This window comes from Apis laboriosa, unplaced genomic scaffold (assembly GCF_014066325.1).
Source record: "Apis laboriosa isolate Shangri-la unplaced genomic scaffold, ASM1406632v1 scaffold34_cov151, whole genome shotgun sequence".
Taxonomy (NCBI): Eukaryota; Metazoa; Arthropoda; class Insecta; order Hymenoptera; family Apidae; genus Apis; species Apis laboriosa.
The window spans coordinates 2,106,040-2,120,004 of record NW_025222928.1 but is presented as its reverse complement, the minus strand read 5'-3'; the positions used below and the strand labels follow the sequence as shown (position 1 = coordinate 2,120,004).

At 38.8% G+C, this 13,965-nt stretch overlaps 1 protein-coding gene across 3 annotated transcripts in view; it reads right to left on the bottom strand.

Moving 5' to 3' along the window:
• Window positions 1–867: 867 nt before the first annotated feature.
• LOC122714964 (regulator of G-protein signaling 17-like) overlaps window positions 868–13,965 on the bottom strand; it is a 16,314-nt gene continuing 3,216 nt past the window's right edge. The window contains exons 2-5 of one of the 3 annotated variants that reach the window (XM_043936778.1): window positions 10,073–10,389; window positions 8,965–8,973; window positions 7,159–7,531; window positions 868–5,661 (exon numbers count right to left, since the gene is read on the bottom strand). In XM_043936778.1, coding sequence (XP_043792713.1) covers window positions 5,434–5,661; window positions 7,159–7,531; window positions 8,965–8,973; window positions 10,073–10,389 — 927 coding nt within the window. In that variant the 3' untranslated portion in view covers window positions 868–5,433. Of the gene's footprint in view, window positions 5,662–7,158; window positions 7,532–8,964; window positions 8,974–10,069; window positions 10,390–13,965 lie in introns of all 3 variants that reach the window. The other 2 variants (XM_043936780.1, XM_043936781.1) reach the window with 2 other exon arrangements.

Sequence of the window (13,965 nt, the reverse complement as noted above, 5' to 3'; positions counted from 1 at the left end):
GAAAAGTTTCTAAAGCCGTTGAAAAAAGAGAAATATATTTAATATTTGTCCATACTCGTCGATCCTTTCGATTCGAGGCCAATCCTTCGAAATTCATAAACGGATATAAAATACAGATAATCGTTAACACTCGAAGATCAGGCAACCAGTTCAATATTTTCACCAGTTTATTAACCCTCACATTTCCATCCCTCTCTTATTGCCTATTGTTCCGTTGTTTGTTCCGCCAATTGACGAGCCGAAAAAAGCAGGGAGGAGAACTTCGTGTGTTCCAGGCGAAAACGTTCGGGGTAAAAAACTCAGAGGTGCGTACCCGACTCGATATCTCGAATCGATGAAAAATTATAACTTATGATCATTGTGCGGCAACGAAAAGGTTCCGCGTGGGTGTGTGTGTACAAATATTGTCGTTCATGGATGATACAAAAAGAATCGCGAATCGCATCGAACGACGATTTCTTTTTTTGTTTTTTTTTTTTTTTCATCATCTTCTTCTTCTCCTTCTTGTTTTTATAAAAGGGATGCCGGAAGTAAGAAGCAGGGGATCGAAGGTTCAGAAAAATTGTGCGTTTATTAGAGAAGATGACGCTCGATCAATTTTCATCCTAAAAAATCACTTTCTTTCAATCAACTCGGTTCCTTGCCCCGTATATTTTTCACGCGTACCAAACCCTCGCGTCATTCTTTTCTACCCCTCCACCCCCTTTTAATTTAAAGTGTCTTCGTTAATTATATATTTCTCATTGCTTTTTCTATCTCTATTTTTTCTTCTTTTTTTTCTTTTTTTTTTTTTTTTAGAATTTAAATAATATATTTCTTTTACGATTGGAAAAAATAATAAATTGGATCGTATGTAGATGTATATAAAAAAAAAAAGGAAGAAAAGTGGGTCGATAATTACTTTTTCTTTCTTGTCAAATAAAATTTCGATGAGAAAATTTCAGTGAAAACGACAGTTTTATGGGACAAAGAGGGATCGTTATTTTCGTTATTTTCGTTCGATCGATCGAACGAGGGTGGAAAGCAACGAGACGAGGGTTGAAAAGTGTAAAGCTTTTGTAAAGCTCGATCGCGAATGATGTCTTCTCGCATGGAACTGGATACGGAATAACGAATAAAAAAAAAAAAAAAAAATCGTTCGATATTTCGTCTCTCTTTCTCACCGTAACGCTCACTCCCTCCCACTCTCTCCCGCCCTTTCTCTCCCCCTCGCGCGTGATTCGCACCCTGCACCTCATTTATGATGCCGGGCATATGTAGCACATGTACGTTTTATGTGATTTCATATATATTTATATATATATATATATTTTTTGTTTTGCTTTCCTTTTTTTATATTCATATATATATATCATGTATATTCATATATTCGCATGTATAATTAGTTTGATCCTTCTCCTCCTCCTCCATCGTCATCGTGTTTACTATCTAGAATATTATCTACAGGGCAGTAGCCAACCGCTGTGACTGACTGTGCGAACTTTAATATTATTTTTCATCGCTTTTTTTTCTTTTTTTCTTTTTTTTTTTTTTTTTACTTCATCTCTTTCCTTTTCTTTTTTTTTTTTTCTTTTTTTCCTTTTGCAATCAACTCGCGACGATTTGCCTTTTCCCGAAGAAGCGTCGCCGATCGAAGAATAAAATTTCGAGCGATTTTTCTTTTTCTTATTATGGCGCAGCCACGTGGCCAGGGACGTATTTCAATCTTATTTCGTAGGGTTGAAGGAGCTGTAAAAAATTTGTGGAACAAAGAAAATGGTAGTATCAAATAAAAGTCTCGAGATAAAGAAGTGTAGACTCAGATTTTTAATTGTTTTTTTTTCTTTTCTTTTCTTTTCTTTTTTTTTTTTTTTTTTTTAAGCATTTTCTTTTTTCTTTTTTTCGTAAGGTCAGGGATGAAACAGTGCGAACACAGAGGAACGTGACTGCAGTTCAGGTGTCCATCGGTTTTATTTACTCGTTGAATGGGTAAAATTGTGCGGTTCACGAGAGATGTGGAACCCTGGTCACGTGTCTGTTCGTGTGCGTGTGTTCGAGCGCGTGTCTCTCGTGCGAGGCACGCATTAAATTCGGTTCGTTTCCGCTTCGCAGTTCCACTCGTTCCTCCGTTTTTATATTTTTCCTCCATTTCGAGCGCGCTGCTGTGTGAGATCCGTCGAGATGAGATCAACTTTTTCCCCCTACGTTCGACCGTGTAAATGCAATAACAATCTTAACGCCGTATTAAGTACCACGATAATAACGAATTGCGAGTGTGTAAAAAAAATTTCGATCGTCTACACCGTCGAACGAGTCTCTAACGAAACTTAAACTTTCGCGCCTTAAGAACATAGATGTCGCGACACGTTCGATCTTCGATCTTGCAGAATTACTCACCTTTACAGAAAAAAAAAAGAAAGAAAGAAAGAAAAGAGATACATATTATTAAAATTAAAATTCTCCTTTTACGAAGAAAGAAATCGAATTAACATGGATTCCCTCGCGATTAATGGAATTCAAAGAAACGTCACGTGACGCGACATCTCGTTTCTAGCGCGTGCATCGACAAAATGGCGAACGGCATTCCAAATGATACGAACTCGCGTTTTCCGAATCGAAAACTTTCCCGTTTAGGCCTTTTTCTTTCATCGACGTCATCGTCTTCGAGCGATGCTGACTAGACTCACTTTTCCTCCTTTTATTCGTCGTTTCCTCTTCTTCTTTCTTTCCATCTTCTTTTTTTTTTCTTGGTCGTCGAGGTAATCGAGGCGTGTTTAACTCATGGTGTGTCTCGCTGGCAGTAACTCATGGTGCACGCTGTTTTGGGGACGACGAGCTCCTTCGTTTTATCGGGATGGCGGCCATCTTGGCGAATGATCCACGCGAAATAGAAATAAAATGATGGCGTCCGGTTTCGCATCTAGGAAGATCGTCAAGAATCCCTATCTTATCCACTTTCCTCGCATCTTTTTACACAACCAGAGAGAAATATAAAGAAATTTTCCACTCGTGCGTGATGTGTGGATCGATCGATCGATCGTAATAAATGGCGGTCGATTTGGTTGATCTTTGGCTTTCGGCGTTTTGAGCATAACGATGTGCGATCTACAAACCCTTGCGTACGAAGATCTAAGAGATTTTTACATATTTCACTGTCCGCTTATCGGAAGATTTCACGAGTTCGAGTGTGTAGAGCGGAGAAAATTGATGGGACGTCGGAGCGCGAGAGGTCGAATTAATTGAATTTCCGTTGTTAATTGGATTGTCGAGGCGCGTACCCGTCTGGATCGATCTCGAATCGCTAATGCGACGTGATGTATTTAAAGAAACATCGATAAAAAACGAGGAAGAATATTCGGAGAATTGGTGTCGAGGGTGTAGAATGCATTAGCGATTCAAGGTCTAGTACATCGATTTGACAAACAAATTTGTGAACCTGCTTACGTTTTATGTCCTATTATGACGCTATTGCGATGGTAATAAAATACTTCACAACGCCTCCATAATTGAAATGATGCTTTAACAACCTTCGATATTCGCCGAGCTCAGTTGTTCTAAAGACAAACGACACACTTTTCCTGCTATGATCTATTTCTCGAGCAACGTATCACGAACGAGTATTCCACGAGCGAGGCTATCTTCTACGATTCACTCGTTAATAAATTTAAATTCAATCCGTTCATGGTCCCGTTGCAGAAATCTCGATTGTGACGAAACGAATGAATCGTCCACATTACTATACATTCCCTTGTCACGTTACGAATAAGACCAGGTGAAATAAACGCGTTACTCCTTTCCCTTCGGAAAATACGATCTCTGCCTCCATTTTCAGAGATCCATTTTCGACGTTAGAGAAGAGAAAAGAGTGGTATTTTTCGCAGAGAGTCTGGTTGCGGAATACTACGTTGCGATTACGTTTCTCGTGTCGTTTCTTCCAGATTTTGAACGTACAAATAATCGATCGTTACGAATCATTGAACATTGCTTCCATAGATTTTCGTTTTCGTTTCTTCTTTTTTTTTCTCCCGCGTTTCTCGAAACGTACAACGTCCCCTATGCTGCGAGAATTCGGGTCACGATGTATATTTCGCAAGAAATTTTTAAACTCGAATTATAAAATTTAAAATTATATTTGCACAGGTTTTTCTCGAATCAAAGAGTTAAGAAAACAAGGAAGAAGCATTTCTTTCTTAAATTTCCTCATCGTGACCCGAACTTTACACTATTCAATCTAAGCGAATGTCTCCTAGATCTCACGCTCGAGATCTTCCTCTTAATACCCATGAAAAGTGTAGAGCGAGAAAGAGAGAAGGGGTGCGAAGCGAAGGGGGACGAAGAGAAACAAAGAGAGATAGAGAGAGAAAGAGACGAAAAGGAGAAAGCTCGAGCGAGGGGAGAGACAGAGAAGACACGATTGATTCGTTATCGAGCGAGAGGGAGAGAGGGATTGAGTTATGAGAGGGAGAAAGAGAGAGAGAGATTATCGGCGACGATCAGTCGCGAAAGACTGATGAAGAACTTAGGAACTTCCTTGAAAGATGAACGTCATCCCCGACCGACCCGCGTGTGTATACGTGTGTGTAACATGTTTCGATTCCTCGATCTATATTCTCGTGTGCCACGCGTGAACGAGCGTGCGTGTGTATGTGCGCGTGTGTGTACATGTGTGTATACGTTGTCACCACATTGTCCACCACAGAAAGGAAGAGAGAATCAATGGATCTAACGCGACGATCCTACGCGATCCATTCTTCTTTTCCTCCTCGTTCCTCCTCCTCCTCCTCTTCCTCCTTCTTCCTTTTTTTTTCTCTCATTTCGTCCTTCCTCGTTTCGTCTAGTTACTTTTTTATATTTATTTATTTATTCATTTTTATTTATTTACTTATTTTCTTTTTTTTCTTTTTTTTTTTTTTTTATTATTCAGTCCATCGTCAAGTTCGTGCACGTTGGCCCCGATGTGGCGTCGCGTGGAAGAGCGAGTCGCGAGCGTTTCGCTTTCGAGAAGCTTTTCTTCTCCCCTTCTCTGGCCTTCCTTTAATCCTCCCAAAAAACATTTCAAGGGGAGGGCTCGTTCGAAATCTCTACGATCGAGATCTCCACGATCCGTATCTTCTTTTGTTTTCTTCTTCTTCTTCTTCATCCTCCTCCTCCTCTTCTTTTCCCCCCTATTCTTTTCTTTTCTTTTCTTTTTCGTTTCGTTTACACGAGATTCGGGGGGGAGGGGATTCGACACCTCAGAGACACCGAGAGACACCCAGAGTCGTTCCTCCTCGATCCTTTGGCGCCGATGTCACCCCCCCCGGCTTTCGTCGTCATCGGCCAGCGTTGACAGCGTCGCGGCGTCCCCGATGTCGGCCCGGGTCACCCGCTGGGAGACGGAGGCTGTTGGTCCGCTGCCACCCCATCGTCTTTGTTTTTTTTTATTTTTTTATTTTTTTTTTAGTCGTCGCACGATTACGTGGTGCCCTTCCTCGCCTTCGACTTCCCCTGTTCCTGATTGCCCGCACCCCCGCTACACCCCAGCCTCGCCACCCGCCGATACAGCTCGCTGTTCACGAAACGGGGATACGAGTCCCGATGCATCAGGGTGTAGATCTGCAGTTGGGCCTCGTCGAAGGTGTGCGGCGTCGGTTGCACCATGTTGCGGTTCACTATTTCGCGCACCCGCGAGTCCAGGCTCACCTGAAAATGTCGAACGCGAGTTAGAGAGGGTTGGAACGGTTGGGGTTGGAACGATATTGCTCGCATTCGCCCTCCCCCCCTTCCTGGAAAAATTCTTGATTGCGATTGGACTTTCGCGCAAATTTTTCTGAATGGGGAAAGGAAGGTCGAGTAGTTGAGGTTGAAGGTTGATTTGCTCTATTTTTTTAAATACACGTTACACGTTTTTGAATATAAAAAAAGTTATAGAATGTGCATAAATATAGTTATTGATTTTTATTTGATGTCATTGTGTTAGAGTAATTGATAATACATGATTGTCTCGATTAATTCGTTGATTTTAAGTCGTAAGCACTTGAAGGATAATACCTTGGTTGGAAAATTTAATTGAAACGGATATATGAATAATTTTTTTTATATTCAAAATATATTGGATTGAAAATTCTGCTCTTTTTTTTTTTTTTTTCAATACTTGAAAAAGAATTTAAAAATTACAGATACAAATACACGGAAGCTTGTGTCAAATAGTTTTCTCAGCTGATGCAGGAATGTTTAATCCACGATAGCGAAAGCGATAACGATATTTCTACCGAGATACCAGATTTTCCAACAGCATTTTGCAGATTGGAGAACGTTTAACCGACGTTCTCGAGGACGGCAGATGCCTATTCGGTTCTTTCGCCGAAAACAAACACGTTGCTATAACAGAAAGGAAGTTTAACTAGCCACGGAAAGAATAGCCTCTAAGACATCGATAAGAAAATTTTGTTTTCGTCACGTGTTTTCCTTCGTGTTCGGTCCGCGGTTTATCAAAAATCTGATCGAGAATAATCGTGAATAATAATTAAAAATATATTAATGATTACCAAAAATGTAAATGATTTATCGAAAAATTTTATCTAATCAGTTACAACTAACATCTTTTTCGTTAGTTCAGATAAATGAAATCTTATTACAAGATTAAGATTATACAAATAACGTATTGATTTTTAAAATTTTAGACAATAAAACTTGCACGAAACGAGAAATTCATCTAATCAACTAATATCTTTCGAAGCTAAATAAATACTAACACCAATATCAATAAAACGATGTATATCAATTTATATAGATAACCTTGATCGAAAACTTTCATTTAATCTAATCTAAAAATGACAATACGTAAATCACATAGAAATTATTTTGAGAACATTTAAGAGGGGAATAATATTCTTTCGTATTCCCTATTTTCAACTTTAAACTGCAATTACTACGTTAAAATAACTTAATTTCCAACTACTAAAATGAAATTATATCATCAGTTCATTTCCTATCAATTACTCAACCCTCCCAAACCATCCCCAATAACCCAATAAACCTTCAACCTTCCTGCTCAAAAATTATTTTGACAGATCGATATTCAAGAGGAGGAGTATAACGCTCCACTATTACTTTCATTCGATTCATTTTCCATCTTATCATCTTCAATTGCAAACCCTTCCCTCCCCTCCAAGAAAAATATCAAAAAATACAACCAACCTCTTTCTCCGAGACTGTGGATATGTAACGGTCGTAAATGTATCTCGCGTTCTCCTCGATCTTCTCGGAATTGCTCTCGCGTTTGAGCTGCTCGCAGGCGAGCCAGAACGCTATATTCTCATCGCTGTACTCGCTGAGGAGGAACTCCCTGAAGAACTTGCGCCCCGCCTGGCTCTTCATCAGCTTGTCGAAGGACGAGCCCCACGACCTGATCTCCTCGAGGCTGCACTCCGTGTCGAGGCCCTCGAGGCCGTTACCCGCGTCGCACAACTCGCTTCCAAAACCGTGCTCCCCGACGCCCGCGTTCCCCTTCTTCTTCCCCTGGTCGCCCGCGCCTCCTGCGCCCCCCGTGCTCCCGCCAACCGCCTCCAAACTGTCAATCGTTCCACGATCATTATTACTATTATTATTCCTTTCGCCTCGATTCGATTCGTCGCCATTTCCTCGAATCGAATCGAAACGAATCGAATCGGTGAGAGTTTTCGAGGCTGGAATCTTTCTCGCGAAATTTCAGAGGATTTTGTTCGAGGATTCGATATGTACGAAGTTTTCGACGATGATGTAAACAAGGATTCGTACGACTTCGTTTCCCATGTAAACGTTTAATATTCGTAGGATAAGAGAGATTCGATAGTCGATCAATTGTCTTTCGTGCAAATGATTCGTTAGAAGAAATAAAAATTTTCGAATTTCTTTCTCTGATAAACAAGAATAGAAAATTACCTGATGAAACTTCTCCCTCTCGGCTAACGCGCCAATCGACTCGAAACGCGTCGTGAACAAGGAATTTCGAAAAAATTCGCGAGAAGGAAAAGGGAGCGGAGAGCGTACGTTCAACGCGTGCCAGAATCTCGACGAGGAATGAAACGAAATAAATAAGGACGGCTTGTTCGGCGCGGAAGCGACGCCCCGTTTCGCTCGAGTGCGACGCGACACGATAACGAAGGCCAAACATCGAGTGTATAAACAAACGGTCGGGCAAGATAGGAGAAACGCACGCGTACACGACAAACGTTTCCCTCCAACGGCGAGATTTCCGCCGTTGGATGATGGACACGTGTTACGCATCCGGCGTGGACGGGGTTCCCAGCTACCCCTAATCCGCCTAATCTATCGACCCATTCGGTTATCGGTCGACCGATTTGGAAAAAATTCGACTAATACCGATCCCCGAGGAATCCGTTTTCTTATCGTACGAATACATTTTTCTCTTGGAAAGGGAGAGTCGAAGGATGAGCGAGGGAAATTGTGGGTACGAATTGTAAAAAGTTGGAGGATCGATCGATTAGAGATATTCGTGGGACGATGGGTTTTTTGGAGAGTGAGAATGATTTTTTTTTTTTTTAGGGAAAAAATTAAGACGTTGTGTTTAGCAAATGTGTATGCAAATGGATATATATGTTTTTATACGATCTTTTAAATAAATTTAGAAGAGAAAGAACCGAGTGTTTTTTAATGGTAATATTTAAAGTTGCCTCTTTTAATCCTTGAAATGGTTTCCGTCACACGAGAGAGGCACTTTCGTGTCTTGGAAATTATAATTTCCCCCCTTGAATTTGGAATAATTAAAAATTAAAATCTAAAGTTTTTTAAATATGATTCTTGAATTTAAATAATACACGTGCAAGAATTATAATCGCACCCCTAACGAAACTAAATTTTCACCGCTTTGAACTCGAAGATTCCAACCTCGAAGATTTCAATATCGAGCTCCATAAATTCGTGATTTGCATATTTTAGAAAAAAAAAAAAAAAAAAAAATCCACGATTCGCGAATAAAAAGTAATCCCAAGCTGGCCTGCTTACCATTTATCCCTGCGTGCAGCATGAAACACAGAAAGAGCGTACGTAGGTACGGTTGTTCCACGGTAAAATAGGTCGTAGCTCAGTTTTAAAGACAATGGACTGACGTCGTTTCGCTTATGATTATATATTACGAAACACGGTGATAATGGGTTGTCACGAGGCAGGATACGCGAGTTATCGCAGGACGGTTTCGAGGATCAATTGTCGGTCGCCTGTCTCTCTTTTCGCGATAGACGGATGAAAACGTTTCGATCGGCTTCGTCGTAGTTGAGAGAGAGAGAGAGAGAGAGAGAGAGAGAGAGAGAGAGAGAGAGAGAGAGAGAAAAAGAGAGGGGGGGAGGGGAGGTATTTCAACAGGCAGAGATTTTCCAGTAAATAACTTTTCTTTTTCATTCGCGACTCGAGGTTAGTTCATTGTCTTTAACGAAGTGCTCGGAACGTACCGTTGTTGCAAGAAGAGCAATACATTGTAAGAATGGATACGTTGAACGTGAAGACGAGATTTGTGGAGTAAATTGAATTTTGAACGGTAAAAATCAAGAATTAAAAATTTGTTCTGAATGATTGATTCAGAGATTGATCTATTCCATTATTTGCAAATTAAAAAAATCTTTTTTTTAACCTTGACGCAATATTGTTATTAGAAGGTACTGCTTCGAACTCACCCCTTTATTAAATTAATTATCGTTAGGTCATACGTGCCTCGGCTCGGGTCAGATAACAAACTAAAGCGAACTTGTTACCTATGATACCGATTAAGGGTCGATAATTTTAAACTATGAGTAAAGTCAACAAAGTTAACGAGTAATAAGTTTACGCAAAAAAAAAAAAAAAAAAAAAAATTTCTCAGCTTCATAAAAAAAAAAAAAAAAAAAAAAGAAATACACGTACCATTCAGAAATTCAAAATTTAAAATTTTGACGCCAAAAATATTATTCGATTGATTGTACATACATCTGTGTGTTCAGAGATCGGATTAATCATCTCATCGAAGATGAAGATCATCGATTCAATTTATATAATAGTTATATACTGCTGCCACAAATTTCGATCAACGTTCAACGAGCAGAGAGAACGAGAAAATATATAACAGGAACGGTAATACCACGAGCAACTACAACAACAGCACCACCAACAACAGTTTTCCTTCTTCGATCGGCCCATGATCCCTGAGGGTTGGCGTTGCTGCTGTTGCTGCTGCGGCTGCTGCGACGAGGGTGGCGGCTGCTGTTGCTGCTGCTGCTGTTGTTGCTGCTGCTGCTGCTGCTGCTGCTGCTGCGAGGATTGCTGCGAGTTGGCCGAGGAACAGCTCGCCTGGCCTTGGCTCTGGGCGCGCAACCTGCACCCACCGGGGACACCCTCGCCACCCCCTGTCCCGTGGCTAACGCCGATCCCCATTGCAGTTGCACCGATTCCGCTCGACATCTGCAAACGATATCTGCTCTGATCAACCGCCCCTCTCTCTCTCTCTCTCTTTCTCTCTCCATCTCAACGTCCTCGCTAAAAATAAAACGCGCACACCACTGGAGCGAACCGATCACGCGACCTTAACCTTCTTCCGCCGGCCGATTCGCGAGAATCGAGAGGGAGGGGTGAGATGAGTCGTGAGATTGGAACAGGGAGGGAGGATGACACTTTGGAAATTTTATTTTTTTTTTTTTTTTGTTAAAATTGGAAAATGTCAAACGTTGTTCTCGTGCCGGGATTTTAACTCTATTCGAGAAGAAGAATTTAACGGATTGGAGATGATACGAAGTGTAGATGATGATTTTCCAAAATTTTTTTTTTTTTCTCTCTCTCTCTCCTTTCTCAGTGAAATAAGTCAGAGTATCGATTAGTATTATGCGCGACATTAGCCTTCTTTCGATTCAAGGAAGGAAATTGAGAAGGAATTTAGAAGGAGTAAATTGTAATGAGGGGAGGGGTATGATGCTTTTGAAATTTTCTTTAAATTTTTGTTTCAATATTGGAATCGGTTTATCGATTGTTTCTGGTTAAGATTAATTTGTGGAAATCGAAGGGAGAAAGAGAATGGCGCTTTTATTTAAAAAAAAAATTTTTTAGAACCAAAAAGAAATTTCTAGAGGAATTTGTGATGATTTTCTTTTGAAATTTTTATAAGAAGATTCGTGATATTGGAGAATGGAAGGGAAAAGAATACGAAAGGAGAAATTAAAATTATAAAAAGAATTAAGAAGTGAAATATTCAGATTCGAGAATTTCTTTAAAAATATCGAATCTGAAAGAAACAATGAAAGAAGAATGGAAAGAATTGTCGGCGTGAATAAAATTAGAAATGGGGACACTTTGTGGAATTGATTCTGAATTCTTTCGAACGTTTCGAACGTTGAAGAAAAATTATAGCGATATTCTTTTGAAAATTTCTTTGGAAAATTAAGTTTCGAATTCCCGAAAAAAAAAAGAAATTTAGAAAACACGATATTCCTCGAAGTTTTCTTTGAAAACTTAGAAAATCGAGCGTAAAACGTTGAATTAAAAAAAAAGAAAAGGCAAGAAGAATATTAAAAAGAATATTTCATTCATATTTTTCCTCGAAAGATTATTAAAGAAATAGAATTATAAATAATGAATTAAAAATATATACCGAGAACGTTAGTAGATTATAATGTTTTTATCAGGAAAGGGAAGACACACGATATAGTTCAGGCTTATGAGTAGATAAAGTGACAAAGGTTGATTCGAAATGTTAATAATAAGCGTGGATTAACTGCGGAAATCTGTAGCTGGCTAGATAGCGACAATCGCGTTGTAGATTCTAATTGCTACATTAATGTCAACGTTGTGGGACTTATTCGCCGGAGGGTTTTGATTAGGGCAATCCGATTAGGGAATGCGGAATTGGCATACATAGGAGTGCCGTCACGACGAAGAAACGGACGACTATAAGCGCGTTAAATTAATCGTATCGTGGAAAAAAGGGGCAAAGTAAATGTTTTTCCAGAAACTTTTTCGTTTTCTTTTTTTTTTTTTTTACAAATCTCTTATCCTTATTCCTCGATCGAAATGAATTTTCGTACAATTGAAAAATTTGAATTTAAATTAATATAAAATTCAATTATCGATACGATTCTTATTCCTAAAGAAAAAAAAAAGGATCCTCCATTAAATCTTAAATCTCATCCTTCGTTAAAACAATTAAAACAAATTTTCACGATGATCGAAAAATTTAAATTTATAAATCACATGTTAAAATTATATTCGAGAATATGATTCTTGTCTGTAAAAATTTCTGGAAAAAAAAAAGATCCTCTGCTCGTTTGACGAATAGAAAAAAAAAGAAAAAAGAAAAGGAAAAGAAGCTTTATTAAAATATCGAAACGATCGAAAACGGGTGGAATAGATTTTGATTAGTCGGAAAGCGTTTCACGTGATCTCCTTTCTTCGATATTCCGGTTTATGGAGCCGGTAAATTGAAGTGGCTAAAGGGAGGTCATTTCCATCAGAGATAGTTTTCAATGAGAAAAGAAAAAAGAGAGAGAGAAAGAGAGACTCGTGCGCCTCACGGACACAGGATTTACACAGGCAAAAATCCAATCTTCCTCTTTCACCGGAGGATATACACTTGAAAAAGCGTCACAAGGATTTGAACACTTGAAAAAACATCGGCTCGTACGCGGAAGTAACGATAAAGTCGTTAAGCTTTAATTGAACCAACCTGACCGTACTGTAATTGACACATAAGCTTTCAAAAGCCGGCCAATTTGTTTCGATACGATTGTTGCACGGTCAGCTGCACTTATCGATCTCGTGCTCGTGCTTTCGAAATTGGAAACGACGACGTTATCCGAATTCGGGATCTCGCGGGGGAAAGCTTTGAGAATGTATAAAATCGAGCGCTCGAGCGCCCTGAAAATTTCACGTATTTTAAATTTATCAAAAAATAATTCTCTGATTCTAAAAATTCTCTCTCTGTGAAATGGGAACCTTTTCTAAAAATAACGGAAAGAATTTTCAACGAACGAATGCCAGAAATTTTTTAGAAAATTCTCAAAAAGAAAAAAAAAAAAAGAATGTAAAAGAAAAAAAAAAAAAAAAAAAAAAAAATATTCCTCGGACAGAATTGGAAAAAAATTTTGAAGACATTCCTACGAAAACGAGTTTCTAAAGAAATTCTAAAGGAGACCTCAAGATGCCTCCAAGATCTACTCAAAGCTCTAATTTTAAAACACAATTCCTAAACCTGGTCGAGATCGACTCTCGAATGGTCACAATCACGCATCGCGGCGTTTCCTCTATTTTCAATTTCCTTTATTTTTATACACGACATAATTTTATATATATATCGATCCACGAGCAATTTTGCTCGATAACGAACGATTTGAGATTTGCTTATACGATTTGTGGCATATTGATTGACAAACGGCAGGCCTTCGTTGTGGAACGTGTGCACGGGAGAAGATCGAAAAGATCGAGGCATCCACAGACGAAAAAAGGCGTGTCGTTGCAATCTAAAAATCTCGATTTTCGATGGAATCGAGAGAAAGAGGAAACCGAAGATTATTAGAAGAATTAAATTTGGAGATGATTAAATTAGAGAAAAATTGTCAACTCGATGAAACGATAAATGAATCGATGATAAGTGATCAATTATATAGAATATTAAGAAATTGGGGATGATCGATTAATATATAATTTATGAAAATGAAAAATCGAGCGAAATATTTAATTTTAAGAAAGTTGAAATTGAATTGAAAGTGTTTACGAAATAAAGAGGATGTATTTTTCGAATGAGAGAATTTAGATTTTAGAAATGCAAAGGAGAACGTTTATTGCATGATTTTCTTGGAAATATTTTAAGCTGCAATATAATGCATTAAAAAGGAACGAAAAAAAAATAAAAAAAGAAATTATCGAAACGCATTCCTTATTTCATTGTTCGAAATATACTTTTTTACGATTCCTTGCGAATAGCAATCATATTAGGTGATTATCGTCAAAAATAGTCTTAAATGTAAATAAAGTTAAAGTTTAAGTGTTCGA